The sequence below is a fragment of the Typopeltis vanoorti genome, chromosome 9, assembly GCF_054136105.1.
Source record: "Typopeltis vanoorti isolate ZY-2024b chromosome 9, IOZ_Tvanoo_1.0, whole genome shotgun sequence".
Taxonomy (NCBI): Eukaryota; Metazoa; Arthropoda; class Arachnida; order Uropygi; family Thelyphonidae; genus Typopeltis; species Typopeltis vanoorti.
Window position 1 is genome coordinate 120,341,614 of NC_143557.1, and position 19,718 is coordinate 120,361,331.

Below are 19,718 nucleotides of genomic sequence, written 5' to 3' on the forward strand. Positions count from 1 at the left end.
TTAATTGATACTGGTTCCCAGACCTCTGTCTAACTGGAAATTATTTTCAAGGAATAAAATCCAGAGTATGAAGAGGCATTTCTAAGCTGAGGAAACCTGTCAGATTATTGGGAATTGCAACATCTGATTTATATGCAACTTATATGTGAGGTAAGTCAATGTAGCAATTAGCTATTGCTACATTGACTTACCTGAATTTGATTTGTGTGTTTGGCAAGAGTTGTTGGTCCTCCCTAGGATATCTCGCCCAAGCGTACAGATTATCCTGGGTACAAATTTTCTAGAGAGGTACAAATTATCATGTGACTTCTCTCGAAATGAAATGCCTTATGGGAAAGAAGCGGTCAGGAAAAGGGAGAAATAAATTTGGAAATAGCGTTAAGGAATCGCATCAGGACAAAATGAAAATGATATCGGGCCTAGTGTACTGACTAAAAAGGATAATGGAGGATGTCTAGATAACCAGACTGATTCTTCAATAGCTTCAACTTCCGAAATGAACAATCGATCTGAGACTTATCACATGTCTAGCATTAAATTAGTAGATAATCAAAGACAAAGCGGAAGAAAAAGAATTAGGGGAGGCTAATCAAAAGGTGTTGGAAGTAAACATCATTGAAAGGCCTAAGAGATACAGAAGTTCCTATTACAAATCAAGGGGAAACAGGCACAGAAACTATGAAGTTGATGTACAATCTCAGCGGCAGTTTAATTATGCCAACTTCATCTGTTTTCTTTTCATGCTTAGAAAAGCTATAAGTGGATTGTTGAGATGGAATTTAGCTATTGCTACAAAGGCTGCACACTTGCTAACTGATTGTGCAAGTTTTATGAATAAATTTAACAGAGAATTAACTAGGTCCAAAACTTTGAAAGATAGTAAAGAAATTAGGTATAATCATGAGAATAGAGCACATAGTGAAACGAGGTACAACTTAGGGCTAAGAGAAAATCAAGAGGAAGGAAATACACAAGTTTGTAGTCAAATTCTCTCCAGAAAATATGCAGGAATGAGATTTAAATAATTTTATTGAAAAAATTTTTTGGGGGGAGAGAAAACCTATGTAAAATCTTGCATAGAAGGATTTTGTACAACAATTCCTTATACCGATTTGACTAGAAAACGAAAATCCATACAAAAATACTTGCGGTTAATTAGCATTTTTATGTTTATGTAGTATGGAAATAATCTAGAGTACACTGTTAAAAATTTGTGACCGCCAAATTTCTGTAAAGAACAAAGAAAGTTAAGTGTAAATTTAATTTTAACAAAGGAAAGTTCCAGACAAAGAAATATTCCAGACAGATTAACTTATGACCTAAGGCAATCACTATCATGAAGGTCATGTATACACGGCGTTTCCCTCCTTAATGCAGCGACATCAAGGTGGCTGGGAAAGCCCTTCCAAGAAAAATCCAGGGGGAATGAATTGGTGGCAGTTCCAAGCCCGAAGGAAGACAAAAAGGGGAAGGATCAATAGATCGAGGCTCCCTTTCCCACAGGTAGTTGAGAAGGTTCTTTCTCATTGGTGGCTTAGGCATGCACTTTTTGGTTTTTGTCATTGCCTCTACCCAGACGCTGTTCCAGCTCTTGGTTCCAGTCCTCAATGTAAGGAATTCCAGTGTGTCTTGCTGATTCAATGTCGCAGATCCACGTCCTGCCAACAGACACCCGGAAGTAATAGAAGGCTCAATTATGCAGTAACGATAGTCAGTTCCGGAATTCCAGCCACCAAGTTTCCTAAAGGTCTCTGTTTATGAAATGTCTTCGATATTGTAAAAGGCGCCCGGTAGTGAGCTATATTGGAAGGTAAAAGATGAAGATAACGATCTAAAGGATCTACTATTGCAGACTAGATGACCAAAAAGTAAGCCCTTGTATAGGAATTTTCTAGAGGTGAAATTTGTGGCAGAAATTACTCTTCTACTGAAATTTTGTTAGAGTTAAGAACAGTAATAAGGACTCTTGATCGTGAGTTACATTTTTTGTGAAATATCCTGCTGAGTTATGTGTGTTAAGATAGATTTGATATATGTGACGGTTTAGAGGGCATGGTATAATTTAATGTCAGTTAAAATATGATGTAATATGCACGTCTGTTTTAGTGTATAATAATTTGTAGGAATAATTAGTGCATTAGACCAATTGTTTAAAGAAGAATTGTAAAGCTAGGTTGATTAATTTGAATCCAAGCTAATATTGCGGAAAAGTATAGAGCCTGAGAGATTTTGAATGCTTAGTGTTAACTTTTAGTGTACATTCAGTTAGCATGAATATGTTTTGTTTGTCAAATAATTTTCCTGATTCCTGCACACCAATGCACTGCTCATAAAATTCGAATCTGTGTGACCTAGAGTATTGAGTAGCCATGACTGAAAGATTGAAATTTTGCATTGCTAGATTTAGTAATATGTATAAGTAAGTTCTGTGTTTTGCTGAGTGTTTTTCTTTGGAAGGATATTCAACTCCTATCGACGAATTTTGATGGCATAGTCGATATAAACAAATAAATTTTCAAAATTCAATTTAGAAAGACGCCAGTAGTTCAGACAAAGAAATTGGCTCCAGCCAGAGGCAATTTCTTAGTTCTAAAGTTTCGTGTACATGTACAAGCATAATTGTGGCCTTGAGACTAAGGGGGGGATTAAAGACTGAATGAGAGGATTAAAAATAAGACTCTAAATCAAGCAACGTATTAAGAACTCGGAGTTACGACTGTATATTAAGATAAGTTTAAGTAAAGTAAAATATTGAGTATAGAACTTTTGAACAAGTACAAAAACAAATAAGAGTAATATAATTTTACAGTGGCGCAAACGACATCGATTTTACAACTCCATGGAGATACATGTAATAATAATAATTACCAAAATACACAAACATGTAAATACACTCACACACCAACAGTCCAAGTTATAATGGTATTGCTCAGTAATTAAACTGACACTTCCTAAGATGATAGGAAAAATCTGTTGTTCTGAGATCAGCTTCTTTGGAGAAGTGACCTTTTAATATTTCAAGCTCACCACTCTCAAGCTTTAGTCATTTGCTTGTAACTTAGAAATAAGGATTACAAGTAAATGATTATAACTGTAATCAGTAGCAATGTATGCAGCTTATAATGCTAGTTGTAAAAATCTAGCAAAATATTAACTTTTGTATGTTTTGATTTAATCAATTATTCCATCATTATACACTCGCCTTCTTTCTGAATGGTTTCACTTCGAGATCTGTCTTACAAATGAGAATATTTGTACAGACCACAATAGTTTATACAACAAGTGGATACAGTTGAAGGATTCATTAAGACAGTACAGTTGAAGGACACTGTACTGTCTTAATGAATTTAGTTTTCACTTCATATAGGATAGTTTTAACTAAGCCTCAGATTGCCAACCCATGCTATTTATTATTTATCCATGCATGGTCTTATCTTTTAAAATTAATCGATTTTAATTTGTTTATTCTTGGAGTAAACAAGTAGTGGATATTTGTTTTTGTGCTTGACGGTATTCAAATTGATTGGAGAAAATGATATAAAGACAGCTGTTGTGGAATGTGTGGTGGAGATACTTAATGAGCAGTTTGTAAATGTCTTTCAATCTTGTGAATGTGACTTCATGGAGAGATTGAGAGCAGTTGATGATGGGGAGGAGAGACTGACTGTAAGAGAGCCAGAGGTGTGGAAGGAGAGAAAGATTGTGCCACTTCATAAAGGAGGTGATCGAACTCAAGCATCAAACTATAGGCCTATATGTGTTGTGGTTATGTTGGAGAAGCTTCTGAGAACTAGGATCCAGAATTGGGTTGACAACAGGTAAAACTAAAGGGAGGTCATGTTTTAGTAATCTACTTATTACAATAACGTGACTGCTTCCTTGGACAGAGGAGAAGGATACACAGTAATATATTTGGATTTTGCAAAGGCTTTTGATAGAGTATCTCATGATAAGTTGACAGTCAAACTAGAGCAGATGGGGTTGGATATTAGATTAGTGCATTGGATTGGAGACTGGCTACTGATAGGTATCAACAAGTTGTGTATGGGGGTGCGATATCCAGGAAAAAGAAAGTCACTAGTGGAGTGCCTCAGGGGTTTGTTTTAGGTCCACTACTGTTTAACTTGTATATTAATGATATTGGTGAAGATTTGGATGGAGATATTCAGTTGTTTGCAGATGATGCAAAGTTGGGATGAACAATGAAGAGTAGAGAAGATGTTGTGGCCTTACAAGAAGACTTGAATAAATTGAGTGATTGGGCACGGAAATGGAGATGTGAGTTCAATGTTGCCAAATGTAAGTTTTTAAAATTTGGAAAACAAAGATGGGATGCAGAATTTATGCTTGGAGAGAATATAGGTGGAGGAAATAAGAGATCTGGGGGGTGATAGTGGATATGGATCTGAAATTTAGGTGACATAGCCAAACTTGTGAAGACAACAAACACAAAGGCTTCTGGAAATGATGCTGAGGACACTGACGTGTAGAAGTACTTGTTCCTTTGTATAAGGCTTTGATTAAGCCACACATGGACTATTGTGCTCAGATTTGGTCACCGGGTTTTCAGAAGGATGAAGAGATGTTGGAAAGGGTTCAACATCTCTTCTTAGGTAGTTTCCAAGGTAGTTTCTGACCTCTGGAATGTCGAATATGAGGAAAGATTGAGAAGATGTAATTTGCAGAGTCTGGTGGACAGGAGGAAGAGGGAGGGATATGATAGTGACCTACAAGTTGGTAAGGGGTTGTTATAGGATCAATGCTGGAGACGTTCAACAGAAAATAGTGGGAGAACCAGAGGTCATCCTTGGAAACTGTATAAAGAAGGTGTGAGTAGGGGAGTGGGAGGCAGTTTTTTTTCATGCAGAGTTGTAAATGATAAGAATGCCTTGACTGAGAGTGTTTACGACACGGTATGATGAGCTATGTGTGTTATAAAAGGACCTCCCAGATGAGTCTTTGACTCCATGAGGTCTTGGGTAATAATAATAAATCAAACTAAAATAATTTAACATATACACAGTACTACTAAGAAGTTTTTATTAATGAAGCACTTCATAAAGGAGATGTAAGATAATGTTTGTTTTTATTTATCATCGATGTGCATTGATTCTGCTTAATAATATTGTGTTCTTATTCTGTAACAAAATTATCTAATAGTGATAATGTTTTGCTTAGAGAATTAAAACTTGAATTGAGGAACCATAAATTCATCTTGTAGTCGTGATAATCTTCAATAAATTCTTGGAAATTAATGTTTCATAAAATTTGTTTTAAATGTTGTTAAAGAGCTTTTCTTTTGGATATACTATCATGTCTGAATGTGCAAACATTAATATACACAGCATGCCTATTAAATAGTGAGGCAGATTTTTTTACAAGTATATTGTAAATACAATTGGGCAAAATGGTATATTGTTTTAACTGATAGAGCGCAGTCTTTTTAATTAGAAATGACTGACCAAGATCATGACATTTTAGAGAGAGAAAATAGTGACTGGTGATGAATTATAGTTCTTCTAATGGAATCTGGTGACCAAATGGCAAAGCATAACATGCTGATTTTTTGCCATCTCAAAAACAGCAAAAGGTTTGACTACAAAAGTCTTGAGTTAAAACAATGCTTATTATTTTCTTCAACATTCATGGAATTGTTCAAAAGGAATTTGTTCCAGAAGGCCAAATGGTTAACTGTTGGTACTGTCTTGGTGTAATACATTGTCAGAATCAACTTGTGAGATGAGTTGGAGAGGAGTAGTACCATTCAAATAACTGGCTGTTGCTGCTCAACAGCACCTGCATGTTGTGTGTTAAACATGAAAAAGTTTCTCACTTCCAAATCAACCACTGTTCTCAAAGGCCAGCTGGATTTGGCACTGGCAAACTTTTTTTTTTTCCCTTCTGAATTTGAAAATGATGTTTCATAGGATGCCAAATTCAGTGAACATTATCCAGAAGAGTATAATATTGTATATCTAAGATTAGCACATGCATAGAATTTATTCAAAACTACAGCTCATTTCTCTGGACATAGTCAGAGAAAAAAAAGAGACCTTGGCTGCATCCATCCTGAAAGTTCTGTAACTACATTCAAAACATAAATCACAAGATGTGAATTACATAGCATTTGCTCACTAGCTTATGTCTTGGTTATAGCTGAGTTATCAGGATACACTATTAGAGTTCAAAGGATTAAAATGAATAGCTTCTGTAATTCAAAATTAAATATTACCTTATTATCAATATTACAGGAAAAATAATAATAATTATGAACAGTTTATGGCAATTACTTCCCAGAACTTTCAGGCTGGATGCAACCAATCAGAGTTGTTAAGACTTGGTTCCTTTCAGCAGATTTCAAGTCTGTTCCTTGAAACTTGTGAATCTTTACATCATCAAATCTTAACAGATCTGATTGTATGCCAGTCTCAAAGTTCTGGGAAGTAATTAACATAAGCTGTTAATAATAATGATTATTATTTTTGTTTTATTTTTATTATTTAATTTTGAATTAGTTACAGAGTTATTCACTTTATTCCTATGAGCTCTAATAGTGCGTTCTCCTGATAATTTAGTTATGACCAAGACTAGTACACCATTGCTACATGACTCATACTTGTGATTCACGTTTTGAATGTAGTTAATGGATTTCCTTTCTCCCTGATGATATCCATAAATACCAGAAGAATATGGCCTCCAATCTCAACAGACCTTAAGATGTCTACCAGCAGTGCTTCAAAAATTTGTATGAACAAAGTAAATGTTGTATTGAGCTAAGGGGAGTTTATATTGAAAATAAATAAATGATTCATCTTGTGGTTGCGATTTATTTTAATGAATTTTGTCTTGTTATCTAACAGGTACACTGTGTATATCCAACATCCTTGTTGCTGTTCATTATTGGAGCAAGGTTCAGTGAATGTATTCATCCTACTTACTCACCACCCTTCATGAGAGGGGGGGGGAGGAACTCTCCTTTTTCACACTTTCAGAGATGATTGGGATGATTAGTGTATTGGGATATTGGTAAAAAATTGGCATAAAATGGAAGATGATGAATCTTCTTTGACTCCATGTAATTCTGAAGATAATATAACAATAATAATAAAGACATAATATAAAAATTAAAATACAGAATTACAATTATGTTGAAAAACATTTATTATTTAATATCTGCAGAATTTTTGACAGCATTTCAACCATTCTCAATGCGCATAGGAAAAGTGATAAAGCAAATTAGAATAACAGTTAAATTAAAGCATGTGTTATATTGTATGATATGAATTGCAGGAGGAAAGCTCCATGTATAAACTATCAAAATTCATAGAAATGAAAGCAGTTAACTAAAAATGTGTCACTTAAGACAAAAAAGAGGAGCATTGCTAAGGATAACCTTGTATACGGTTATTACTGCTAAGGTTCAGCAGATGGATATAGGCTTCATGGCTTTCTTTACCACTTCCTAATACTCCTTATGGGCAGACGGATCACTCTGCTCAGAGAATTATTAAGATTATATATTACTCCATGAGTCTGATAGGTGAGGTCTGGCCAGCCATGCCTTATCTACAAGACATAAAATTCATTGGAACAAGTTATTTCTTATTAGAAAGACTCTCTAAAGAAAGCTAGGAAGCCCATATCCATCATCCAGTCCATATAAAAATAACTATATGAAGCTTTCCCAATTTTTGTCAGGTAATCCTTAGCTGACTCATAAATATGTCTCATTTTTGCGACAAGCAATTTTTTTTTGTTTAATTATTTTATGTTACATGTATTCTAATAGTTTATAGATGTAGTTCTCCTCCTGCAATTCATATCATGGATTGTAACATTTAATTTAATTGTTATTCTAATTTGTTTTTATCTCTTTTTCTATGTGCATTGAGAATGGTTGCAAAACATTGCCAAAAAATTGTGATATTAAATAAATGTTTTCCAACATAAGTTGTTATTCTGTTAATCCATTATTCAGTCTTTATATTAATGACAAGCTGTTGAGAGAGAGAGACCAGAAAAATTAAATGGGATATGATCAAGCTCTTGGAAGTGTGAAGAAGAGGGGAGTATCTAGTTAAATTATTATTATTACCCCGAGACCTCATGGAGTCAAAGACTCATCTGGAAGGTCCTTTTATCACACACAGCTTATCATATCGTGTCATAAACACTCTCAGGCAAGGTATTCCTATCTTTTGCAACTCTGCACGAAAAAAAACTGCCTCTCACTTCCCTACTCACACCTTCTTTATACAGTTTCTAGGGATGACCTCTGGTTCTCCCACTATTTTCTGTAGAACTTCTCCAGCATTGATCCTATAACAACCCCTTACCAACTTGTAGGTCACTATCATATCTCCCCCCTCTTCCTCCTTTCCACCAGACTCTGCAAATTACATCTTCTCAATCTTTCCTCATACTCGACATTCTATTAGTCAGAAACTACCTTAGTCAGTCGCCTTTTGGCCCTTTCCAACATCTCTTCATCCTTCTGAAAACCAGGTGACCAAATCTGGGGCACAATAGTCCATGTGTGGCCTAATCAAAGGCTTATACAATTTAACAAGAAAATCCCTACTTCTACAAGTCAGTGTCTTCCGCATCATTCCCAGAAGCCTTTGTGTTGTCTTCACAATTTTGGCTATGTGTCCCCTAAATTTCAGATCCTTATCCACTATCACCCCCAGATCTCTTATTTCCTGCACCTCCAACAATATATCCTCACCAAGCATAAATTCTGCATCCCATCTTTGTTTTCCAAATTTTAAAACCTTACATTTTGCAACATTGAACTCACATCCCCATTTCCGTGCCCAATCACTCAATTTATTCAAGTCTTCTTGTAAGGCCACAACATCTCTACTCTTCATGGTTCGTCCCAACTTTGCATCATCTGCAAACAACTGAATATCTCCATTTAAATCTTCACTAATATCATTAATATGCAGTTAAACAGCAATGGCCCCAACACTAACCCCTGAATTTATAGAATCTTTCTAATAAGAAATAACTTGTTCTAATGAATTTTATGTCTTGTAGATATGGCATGGCTGGTCAGATCTCGCCTATCAGACTCATGGAGTAATATATAATCTTAATAGTTCTCTGAGTAGAGTGATCAGTCTGCCCATAAGGAGTATAGGGAGTGGTAAAGAAAGCCATGAGCCTATATCCATCTGCTGAACCTTAAATTACAGAATGGATATTTATTATACCACCCCAACTGTGATTAACAATTCCATTGGTGGTGTAGATTTTCTAATACATAAAAAATTAAAAGATTATATAATCTACATGAAAGAAATATCAACCCAAATAGCAGAAATAGGAATATCTATAAATAAAATATATCACATTAAAGTTAAAATGGTACAAGTGCATGCCCAACTTCAAATTTCTCATAAAAGTCAAAGAATTTTATGCCAGACTAGAAAAAATCATGGGCAACTTAAATGGGGGGGGGGGGGGTGAAAACAATAATAACCTAAGTTCAGTGGGAAGGCTTGGATTGAGGAAGAGAAAGGAAAGAAGGGAAAGCCTGCTGGAATTTGCCGAAGAAAACAGACTCTTTATTATGAATTCATTCTTTAATTTTTTTTTTTTTTAAAAACATCATAAATGACATGGAAAAGTCCAAATGGCCAGACCTTTATTGAAATAGATTTTATAATAATAAATAGGAGACATATTGTAAATGGTGTAACAGGTTTAAATAATTTTAATACTGGTAGTGATCACAGAATGGTAAGGTCTAAAATTATAATTGATAAAAAAATGGGAAAGAAATAAACTAATCAAACGGATGGCTCTTTATTTTAGTAAATATTGTACACACCGACTGAGAGTTTGCTTACAAAAAACACACCTCTCCGACACTTCGAGTTCCTTCGTACTGAATGAGAGTTTTTGCTCTCTTAAAATTTCTGCCTGGTTTCTGAAGAGATCCAAACAGTTTGAAACAGCTGTCAGGCCAGTGAAACCTTATCAAAATTGACCAATAAAAGGTGAATATATGGACACTTGGGCCAGCAATCATGTCTTCTATATGGTCCATGCTAGGGCAACTCGTAAATGCCAGCAAGTGTATTGCCATAAGCTCTTTTGTCAACTTGTCTATGAAACTTTCATAGTTTCTACATTCAGCTTTAAAATAACACTGGATTTAACATCCACTTGATTTATATAATTTTGCATTGCCTGAACTGAAACCTTTTGGCTCTTTATTTTAGTAAATAATCAAACAGAAATTCAATGAAATAAACCTAAAAAATTTTAAACTTGAAAATAGCGGATATGAAGCTTTTTAAAAGAGAACATTCAAATAAATTCAGGGCGCAAAAATGGAGAAGAGGAAACCTAGATGAGATTAATCAAAAAGCATGCAAAACTGTAATTAATATCTTCCGGAAATAGGTGGAATAATTATTTCCAAAACAGGAAATAACAACATTTCAAAAGAAACTTTGGATTTGTTAAGAAAACATAGATAATTGAAAAGAGATGCTACCATAAGTGAAATGCATAATCAAGTTAGCCAAGCAAATAAGAAAAGGGTAATCATTATGGGTGATTTTAATTATGGCAATATAGACTAGGATGATGCAATAGCTTGGAAATAAAGAAAATCAATTTGAGTTATTGAGGGACAGCTAGCTCAGGGAGTACGTAACAGAGGGAACATGATGATTGAGGATCTTGGATTTGATCAACTCATCAGAGAAGATTATTATCAATAAGGTGTCAAATCGCCTTCCAGTTGGTGAGAGTGACCATGAAGTGATTATGGGTGGTCGCCAGCAGTGTAAGGACTTCTGTGAAGAAAGGGTATATGTGTGGAACTGCAAGGCTAGTGACTATGAGAAGCTCAGGAGACAGCTTGCAGGTGTGGCATGGAATGAGGAGTTAGTTGGAAAAGAGATCACCGTAGCTGGGAGGATATTGAAGAACTATCTAGTTGAAGCAATGTCTAAATGAATTCCAAAAGTTCAGAAGGTTAAATAATGTAGGTGTAAAATGGATGAATGAAGAGATTAAACGTGATAAGGAAAAAAGGAATTATGGAGAATAATTAAGTTACATCATTACTAAATTCCTATCAACAATTTTTCTCCAGATTAGCCTGTTATCTGTCAACATTCCAATCTTATCAGATATTATACAAGGGTGGTCTGAAATGTTCTCGGCCTCAACCATAGATGGCAACACTATCAGCAAGATTTTTTTTTCTAAGTTGGTACATCTGTCATAAGCATCCATGTGAAATTGCAAGTCATTCTGTCAAGTAGTTTGTTTTATACAGCTGTCTGAAGCAAAAGTGTTGTCTGTATCCCTTGAAATGGATAAAATTGAGTATTGTGCGGTTATAAAATTCTTTGTAAAAGAAGGTTTAACGCCAACAGAAATTCATTCAAAGTTCATAAAAGTTTATGGGCACTCTTCTCCTTCGTTTTCAACAATTAAGAAATGGGCTTTCGAGTTTAAACGTGGCCGTACCAGCCTTGAAGATGATCCATGTGAAGGATGTCCAAAAAGTGCAGTAACAAGTTCAAGTACACGATATGGTATTCGAACAGCAAGTCAAAGTGCATGAAACTGCTGAGACTATAGGCATTTCAAAAGAATGTAGGATATACTTTGCATGAAGAACTGCAAATGAAGAAGCTTTGCACAGATCAAAAACGCACTCGCATGAAAATTTCTGAACAGTGCTTGGATCGTTTTAACAAGAATAAAACTGATTTTGTGCATCGATTTATTACTGTGGATGAGACTTGCACCATTACACACTAGGATCCAAACAACAGTCAAAACAGTAGAACAGAAGCCAGTTGTTCAGCACAAAAGAAGACAAAGTCGGTTCCATCAGCAGGAAAGGTGTTTTTGGATGCTAATATTATTATTATTATTATTCATCAGAAAAAATATTATTCTGATCTTTTAACCAGACCAGATGAAAAAATTCATGAGAAAAGACCCGGTTTGCAGAAGAAAAAAAAAATCGTCTTTCATCAGGACAATACATCTGCAAACAAAGGTGTGTTTTGGCAATGGGAAAATTAAGGAATCTGCACTATGAATTGTAACATCCACCCTATTTCCCAGATTTGGTCCCCTCTGACTTCTTTCTCTTCTCCAAAGTAAAACACTTCCTCGTTGGTCAGTGTTTTTCTTCGAATCAAGAGGCGATTGCAGCTGTAGAGGGGTATGTTGCAGATCTTGCTGAGAATCACTACATGGACGGGATAATGGCTCTGGAATAAATGTATTAGTCTTAAGGGAGATTATGTTGAAATTATAAATTTGTTTTTTCATTGTTAGGCTGAGAACTTTTCAGACCATCCTCGTAAGGGAGGTGACAGAACTCAAGCATCAAGTTATAGGCCTGTCTGTGTGTCAGTAGTTGTAGTTAGTGTTACGAGACTGGTGAGAACCAGGATCCAGAATTTGGTGGACAACAGTGGTGTTTATCTTTGATAAACAGCATAGATTTTGCTAAAATCTACAACATAAATTTTTAAAGGGAGGTCATGTTTTAGTAATCTACTTACTTATTGCAATAAGGTGATGGCCTCATTTAATAAAGGAGATGGATTCACAGTACTATATTTAGATTTTACAAAGGCTTTTGATAGATTACTGCATGATAAGTTAATAGTCAAACTAGAGTGGTTGGGGTTGGATACTAGACTAGTGCATTGGATTAGAGATTGGCTATTTGATGGGCATTGGCAAGTTGTGGCCTTACAAGAAGACTTGAACAGATTAAGTGAATGGGCATGGAAGAATGGATGCCAGTTTAATGTTGCAAAATGTAAGTTTTTAAAATTTAGGAAACAAAAATGGGATGTAGAATTTATGTTTGGTAGGGATATATTGCTGGAGGCGGAGGAAATAAGTGATCTTGGAGTGATGGTGGATAAGAATCTAGAATTTATAGGATTCTGGGAATGATGCAGAGGACACTGACTTGTAGAAGTAAGGAGATTCTTGTTCCATTGTATAAGGCTCTGATTAGGCCATATGGACTACTGTGCACAGATTTGGTCACCTGATTTTCAAAAGGACAATGAGATGTTGAAAAGGGTCCAGAAGCAACTGACTAAGGTAGTTTCCGATCTCTAGAATGTTGAATATGAGGAAAGGTTGAGAAAATGCAATTTACTGAGTCTAGGCTCTGATTAGGCCTGAATCATATCTGACTAGGCTCTGAATCATATCACCCCCTTCCTCCTATCTGGTGGATAGGAGGAAGAGGGGTGATATGCTAGAGACGTAGAAGTTAGTAAGGGGTTATTATAGGATCAATATTGAAGAATTTTTTCATAAACTAGTGGGAGATCAGCGGAGAACAAGGGGTCATCCCTGGAAGCTGTATAAGGAGGGTGTGAACAAGGGAGTGAGAATTAGGTTTCTTGAATGCAGAATTGCGAATGATTGGAATGCCTTGTCTGAGACTGTGGTGTCTGCAGAGAATTTGAGTGTGTTTAAGGTGCAGTATGATGAACTGTGTGTGTGTATGATAAAGGGGCCTCCTAGATGAGTCTTTGACTCCATGTGGGGGTCTAAGTGTAATAATAACTTTAGCTATGGGAACATCAGTTGGAAGGAGGAAGGGGTATAGCAAGATGGAAGTGGAATTTATGCAGTTTCTAAGGGATAATTACATGAAACATGTTATAAAGGGGACAAGAGGTTTGAGGATCTTGGATCTGATAATAGCATCAGAAGATGTATCCATAATAACCAAAATAGACACTGCCCCTAATTGGGGAGAGTGACCATGAGGTCTTGTTCAGGAAAGTTACCAAACATGTTAAGTTCTCTCAAGAAGGGGTTTATGTTCAGTTATAAGGCTGATGATTATGAGAAACTCAGGAATCATCTTGGAACAGTGCCATGGTTTGAGAAGCTCAAGGAAAGAATATCAGTAGTGCATGGCATGGTCAAAGATTGCTTAAGAGGTGCAGTATCAGATTACATACCTAAGGGCAGAAAGAAAACATTGCAGAGGAAATATAAAGAAAAAAGTGATCAGCATACTCACAAGCAGTACAAAGTGCAATTAAGAAGGACAACTAGTATGGTAAGGCAGGCTGAATCAGACTATGAGAGCGAATTAGCCAAACAGGCCAAAGTAAACCCAAAAAAGTTTTTTCGTTATGTAGGAAGTGAGAGAAAAAAATGACTGTGATAAAATGACTTTGAACAATGCTCATGGTAGGAAGGTGACTGAACCAAAAGAAATAGCTGAGTTTCTGAGTGATCATTTTGCAAAGGTGTATCATCCAGGTGATAATTTACAGTTGCTGATGTTATAGAGATGCATATCAAGATCATGGTAGATAAACAGGAGGTTTTCAGCATATTAAAAAATACAAATGTAAACATAGCAGTGGGACTGGATGAATATCAGCCCATGTACTACCTGACTGAGCAAGAGAAGTATTATCTCTGACAAAGTTGTTCAGTCTGTCTCATCTCTGGCAGGGTTCCAAAGGAGTGGAAACAGGGTAAGATGGGACCATTGCATAACGGTGGCTCCAAGACAGAGATAGCAAACTATAGACCAATTAATATATCAGGAGTGGTTGTTAAAGTGTTGGAAAAGTTGGTGAAAGGTAAAATACAGCAGTGCGTGAATAGGGATGCAATACTGTATAGTGGGCAGCATCTCATCTCATCTTCCTTTTCCCTCTTTTACCTTGCGGTGTAGAGGGTTTATTAATCATTGGACCTCAAACCGTTCACAGGATAAGGTGGTCAGCCCTATGCCCCGGCGTATCCTATGTCCTGTAGTGTTGAGTTCTCAAGGCCGGTTTGCCTGCTTTGCGGGATAAAAAAAAAAAACCAGGATAAGCTGGGGAAAACCCTACTGTGCACGCCCAAGACTGACTAACTTGGCTATGGCTGAGGAAGATCCTTCAGCTCCTCACGTCTCTGACGGGTATCGAACTTAGGACACTCCTTCCCCAGGCATATGGTTGCGAAGCGCACAGCCACCAGGTTAACCGCGTGGACTAGTGGGCAGCATGGCTTTGTAAAAGTTAGGTCTTATCTTAGTAACTTATTCACATTTTATAATAAAGGATAATGATTGCCAATTTAATGTTACAAAATGTAAGGTTATGCACTTCAAAGTGGAAAGATTGCATATGGTGTATCATATGGATGGTATTGATTTGCAGGAAATTGATGAGGCTGGGGACTTGGTGGTGGACAAAGAGTTATAGTTCAGAGGGCATATTGCAAAAGAGTTGGTAAAATAGCTCAATGAAATACTTGGAGGTTGAAAAACATGCTAACAAGTAAAGATAAGGAAGTTATTATCTCTTTATAAGACTATGGTTCAGGCACATCCTGACCACTGCACACAGATTTGGTCACCTGGGTTTCTTGGGAACCAGGAAGTAGTTGAGAGGATTCAGAGATGAGTGACCAAGATGGTAACAGGTGTGTGGAATACTCCCTATGAGGATAGGTTGAAGGTTTGTAGGTTACAAAGTTTAGTCGATAGGTAGAAAAGAGAGGATATGGTAGAAACTTTTAAGATATTAAAGGGGTTTTATAAAATTGATGCAAGTGAAAATTTTCAGTATATGACAAATAGTCAGAGAACTAGGGGCCATCTGTGGAAGTTTCATAAGAGTGTGAGTGGTGAGTTAGCGAATGAATTGCCAGAATTGTGAGTTCCCTGATGGTGAATGAATTCAGGGATGGTTGTTTTTGGTTTCCCACGATGAGTCTCCACACTCTTTCGAGATGCCATAAATAATAATAATATTATTATACATTCAAAATGGAGATGGATCAGACACATTGCAAGATATAGCAACACAAGATGGCTTAAATTATTGGTGGAATGGAGACCTATGGATTGCAGTAGACCAAGGAAGAGATAGTGAGATGAAATTGTTAGTAATGCTGGAATGCAATGGATGAGAAAAGTCAAAAATAGAATGGAATGGAGAAAGTTGGGAGGAGACCTTCATCCATCAGTGGACTGATCAAAGTTGATGAAGAACAACAACAATATTATTGAGATCAGAGAGAATTTGATATGAGACATGTACTGCTTGCAGAATGATTTGAATAGGCCAGAATTGTGGATATATGAAAATGGCTGTCAGTTCAATGTTAGTAAATGTGAAGTTATGCAGTTTGATGTAATAAGATAGCCAGTATCATATTATATCAGTGGGATTATGCTAGAAGAAACTGATCAATATAACAAAGATTGTAAATACAACTCAGAATAATTGCAATGCTGAAATGAACATTGACATGTAAGAATAAAGAAGTTATTTGAGCCCTTTACAAAGCCTTGATATGACTTCACCTTTGCTGTTATGTGCATATCTGGGTTCCAAGATGATGCAGATACAGCAGAAAGGACACAAAGCAGAATGATAAATATGATATTGGAACTATGGAATGAAAAGATCAAGAATTTGTGGACTGCAGACATTATCAAACAGAAGAAAGAGAGTTGATGTGATGGAAACCTACAAACTTCTGAAAAGGTTATCCAAGATACCGGTAGATGGAATCTTTCATAAAGGGTTGTGAGAGGATGAGAGGGCATTCGTCAAAGTTGAGATTGAATATAGTCAAGAAAGAGGTGAGAGCTAGATTTTTCTTTCATAGAACAGTTCATGATTAAAATACCCTGCCTTTGGAGGTGACAAGGTGCAGGTGGTGTGAATGAATTCAACAAAAATTATGGCAACTAGTGTGAATATGGCCTCCCTTGATGAGTCCCCAATTCAGTGGAGGTCTCTGGTAATAATAATCAACATTCCCTGGATTCATAATTATCTTAGTTACATGCATCTGAACCTTCTCCACTGTCTCCTCATGCCAATTGAATTCTGCTGATCATACTCAAATTCAGTAGTCCTGATGAAATTTTATCAAAGCCTTCTAATAAAAAGGAACAGTAATATCCTTATCCATTAGTTAATGCTCTTTTTGACACTGCAGTTAGTGATTGTGATGACTTGACAACTTTAGTAGTGGAATGTGTGTGAATTTCATTATCCCATGTTCACCTGTTGCCAGGTGTCTTCTCATTCAACCTACACCAGGTTTCCATTAATGTATTGTTCAGTCTATAGTCTTTTCATTTCAAAATGCAAATCTTACATTAACAACATTCAACTAACACTCAGTATTGCCTGTCCATAGTACTAGGCAGTTAAAATATTCCTGCACCAGTTTCATATTAGAAACATTTCTTATTATACATATCAGTTTAGAATCATAATAATAAAAAAGTGGATACCATTCTTTAGACCATCCTCAATCACTGAAATAAAAGTTGAATACAGAATTCTCTTTGACAGTATTCTCCCATATTGGAGATCTGAAATGTATTGAAAAAATACTACATTTGGTCTCCAGTGAAAGGTTTCAAGATTATATTTCCATACATACAGTACTAATCTGCCAAAAGTTCACAATCTGTTGTGAATGGGATGGTCATTTAAAAATTAAAACAATATATTACTTTCTGATGCCCCACATTTCAGCTATTCTTTTATTCCCATCAACCTAATTTTAATCTTTATCTATTCCACTTTATATAACAGCCCTCCTGCAGTATTCTGTCAGTTGTCTTCAGAAAATCCAATTATATTATTGTCTTTAGAAAACTTGTACCCAGTTCTGGGTTACCAATCTGCATGCTGCCACTCACAACCTTATGCCCTCCACTATCCCTCACCTTCTGTGTGCCACTGTTCCCTTCCTATTCATAAAAATGTTACATTGTATTACATTATCACACTTTCCATGAATCCACATTTTCTCATTACTTTTATTGTTTCAATAGACATATTCTGAGACATCTCTCTTCCCTTGCACACGTACTTCACTCCTGAAATCAAAATAACCTCCAAAATCTGTCATGCTTAATTTGTTCGACATATGAGTTACTTTCTGCAGTGATCTCATTGTTACTTCCATATACACATGTGTATATGTTTAAACATATACACATATGCTTAAACATAAGCATGTGTGTATATGCTTATGTTTAATGTTCAAACATCACTTCTAATAATGAAAAAAAACATACTTACTCATTCATACAAATCAGTGTTACTAAACAGCATTTTTGCACTTAAATTTAAAAAATAAAAATAAAAAATTAGCTTATCTTTCTTTTTTCTGTGAGAAGATGTTTGTCTCAGTATGTGCTAACAGCACAATCATATTGTGGTCACCTGCTCAAATAAGCATCCTGTGATGATTTTTCAATTACCCTCCCTTTCTCACTCTTCCAATTATTACTTTTTTTTTTTGCACTTGATACATTTAATTTCTATATTAGAGTCACTTTTCCATTAATCTCATTGCTTTTTTGTTTCTCACATGCTAATTATAGTCTAAATTTTGAAACAGTCTCATTTTATTTTATTTTTACTTGTTTTTACACTGAAAATATGTGTTATGAAAATTTAGTTTTGTTACTCCTTTGCTCCTATCTATTTTTTAATGTTGCATTGGAATAACAGTATTTAACTATATGAAATATATATGTTGGAAATACCTACTGTGCTTGCTTTCCCCCCCTCTCCTGTATTTATTTATTTATTTATTTATTTTCTTTGCAGTATATATGTATGCCTTTAATAAAATTTTTATTTTTCATTTTTTGTTAATAGTAATATTAAATTTATTATACTTTTTTTTTGCTTTTGTTTTTCCTTTTCTGCAGAAATCATCACATCCAGAACAGCATGTGTCTATTTAGAAGCATGTTTCTACTTCCTGCTCCTTTTTAACTCTTATCTCTTGAAAATTTTATTTATAAATAGATCTGTAATATGTTTATGAGTGTTACAACTTGTTATAAATTTTATGTTAAAAATATAATTGTTAGGAAACTTTTATGTGAAAACATTGAACATTAAAACTTATTATTGAAACTGTATGCTAATTTGTTTCAGGTATCCAACACTTTTTTTTTTTTAGAAACTTGTTATGAATATATTTGAAAATGTTTATTAAAAGTTTTTTTTATTTTTTTTAATATCATAAATGAAATAGAATGATAAAGAGAATTGAGTGAATAGTCATTGAAGCATCTTCAGATGCATTTCAAAATAAATCAGAAATTTATCTTAAGCATTAATTGTCTTAATTTTTCAATTATTATGGATTGCCAAGTATAATTGTGCACAGATTATTTGATTTCCTGGGTTTCTTAGCGATGACAAAGTGTTGGAGAGGATCCAAAGGCACGTGATTAGATGGTGATGGTCTGTGGAATATTCCTAGTGAGGACAGTTTGAAGATATGTGGGTTACAAAAAATTGATTGGCAGATTTAAAAATAAGGGGGAGAATAGATAGAAACATTTTCTAAAGGGAGTTTTATAGGATTGATGCAAATGAAATTTTTCAATACATAACAAGAAGGAAGACAACAAAGCCTTATCCCTGAAAATTGCATAACAAAAGCCTGAGGACTAGATATTTTGTTTGGAGAGCAATGAATGAATAGAATTGGTTGTCTGAAGCAGCTGTGAGTGAATGAGTTCAAGAAGCATAAGTGTTGAAAGTTTTTTCACTTGGTTATACTATAAATTAATTTTTTTTTTGTTTCTCTAATTTCTTGGCTTCTTTAATTTATAGTATAACCAAGTGAAAAAACTTTCAACAACTATCTCTAATCCAGAGTATTTTAGTAATTAGGTGCAACACCTTTGACTA

At 35.3% G+C, this 19,718-nt stretch overlaps 1 protein-coding gene across 1 annotated transcript in view; it reads left to right on the top strand.

Annotated features, from left to right (window-relative positions):
- LOC150103475 (uncharacterized) overlaps window positions 1-18,932 on the top strand; it is a 384,849-nt gene extending 365,917 nt beyond the window's left edge. The window contains exon 14 of the mRNA XM_090397834.1: window positions 18,722-18,932. Within this exon, the coding sequence (XP_090253960.1) occupies window positions 18,722-18,757 (36 nt within the window). The 3' untranslated portion in view covers window positions 18,758-18,932. The remainder of the gene's footprint in view (window positions 1-18,721) is intronic.
- The last annotated feature ends 786 nt before the right edge of the window (window positions 18,933-19,718 follow it).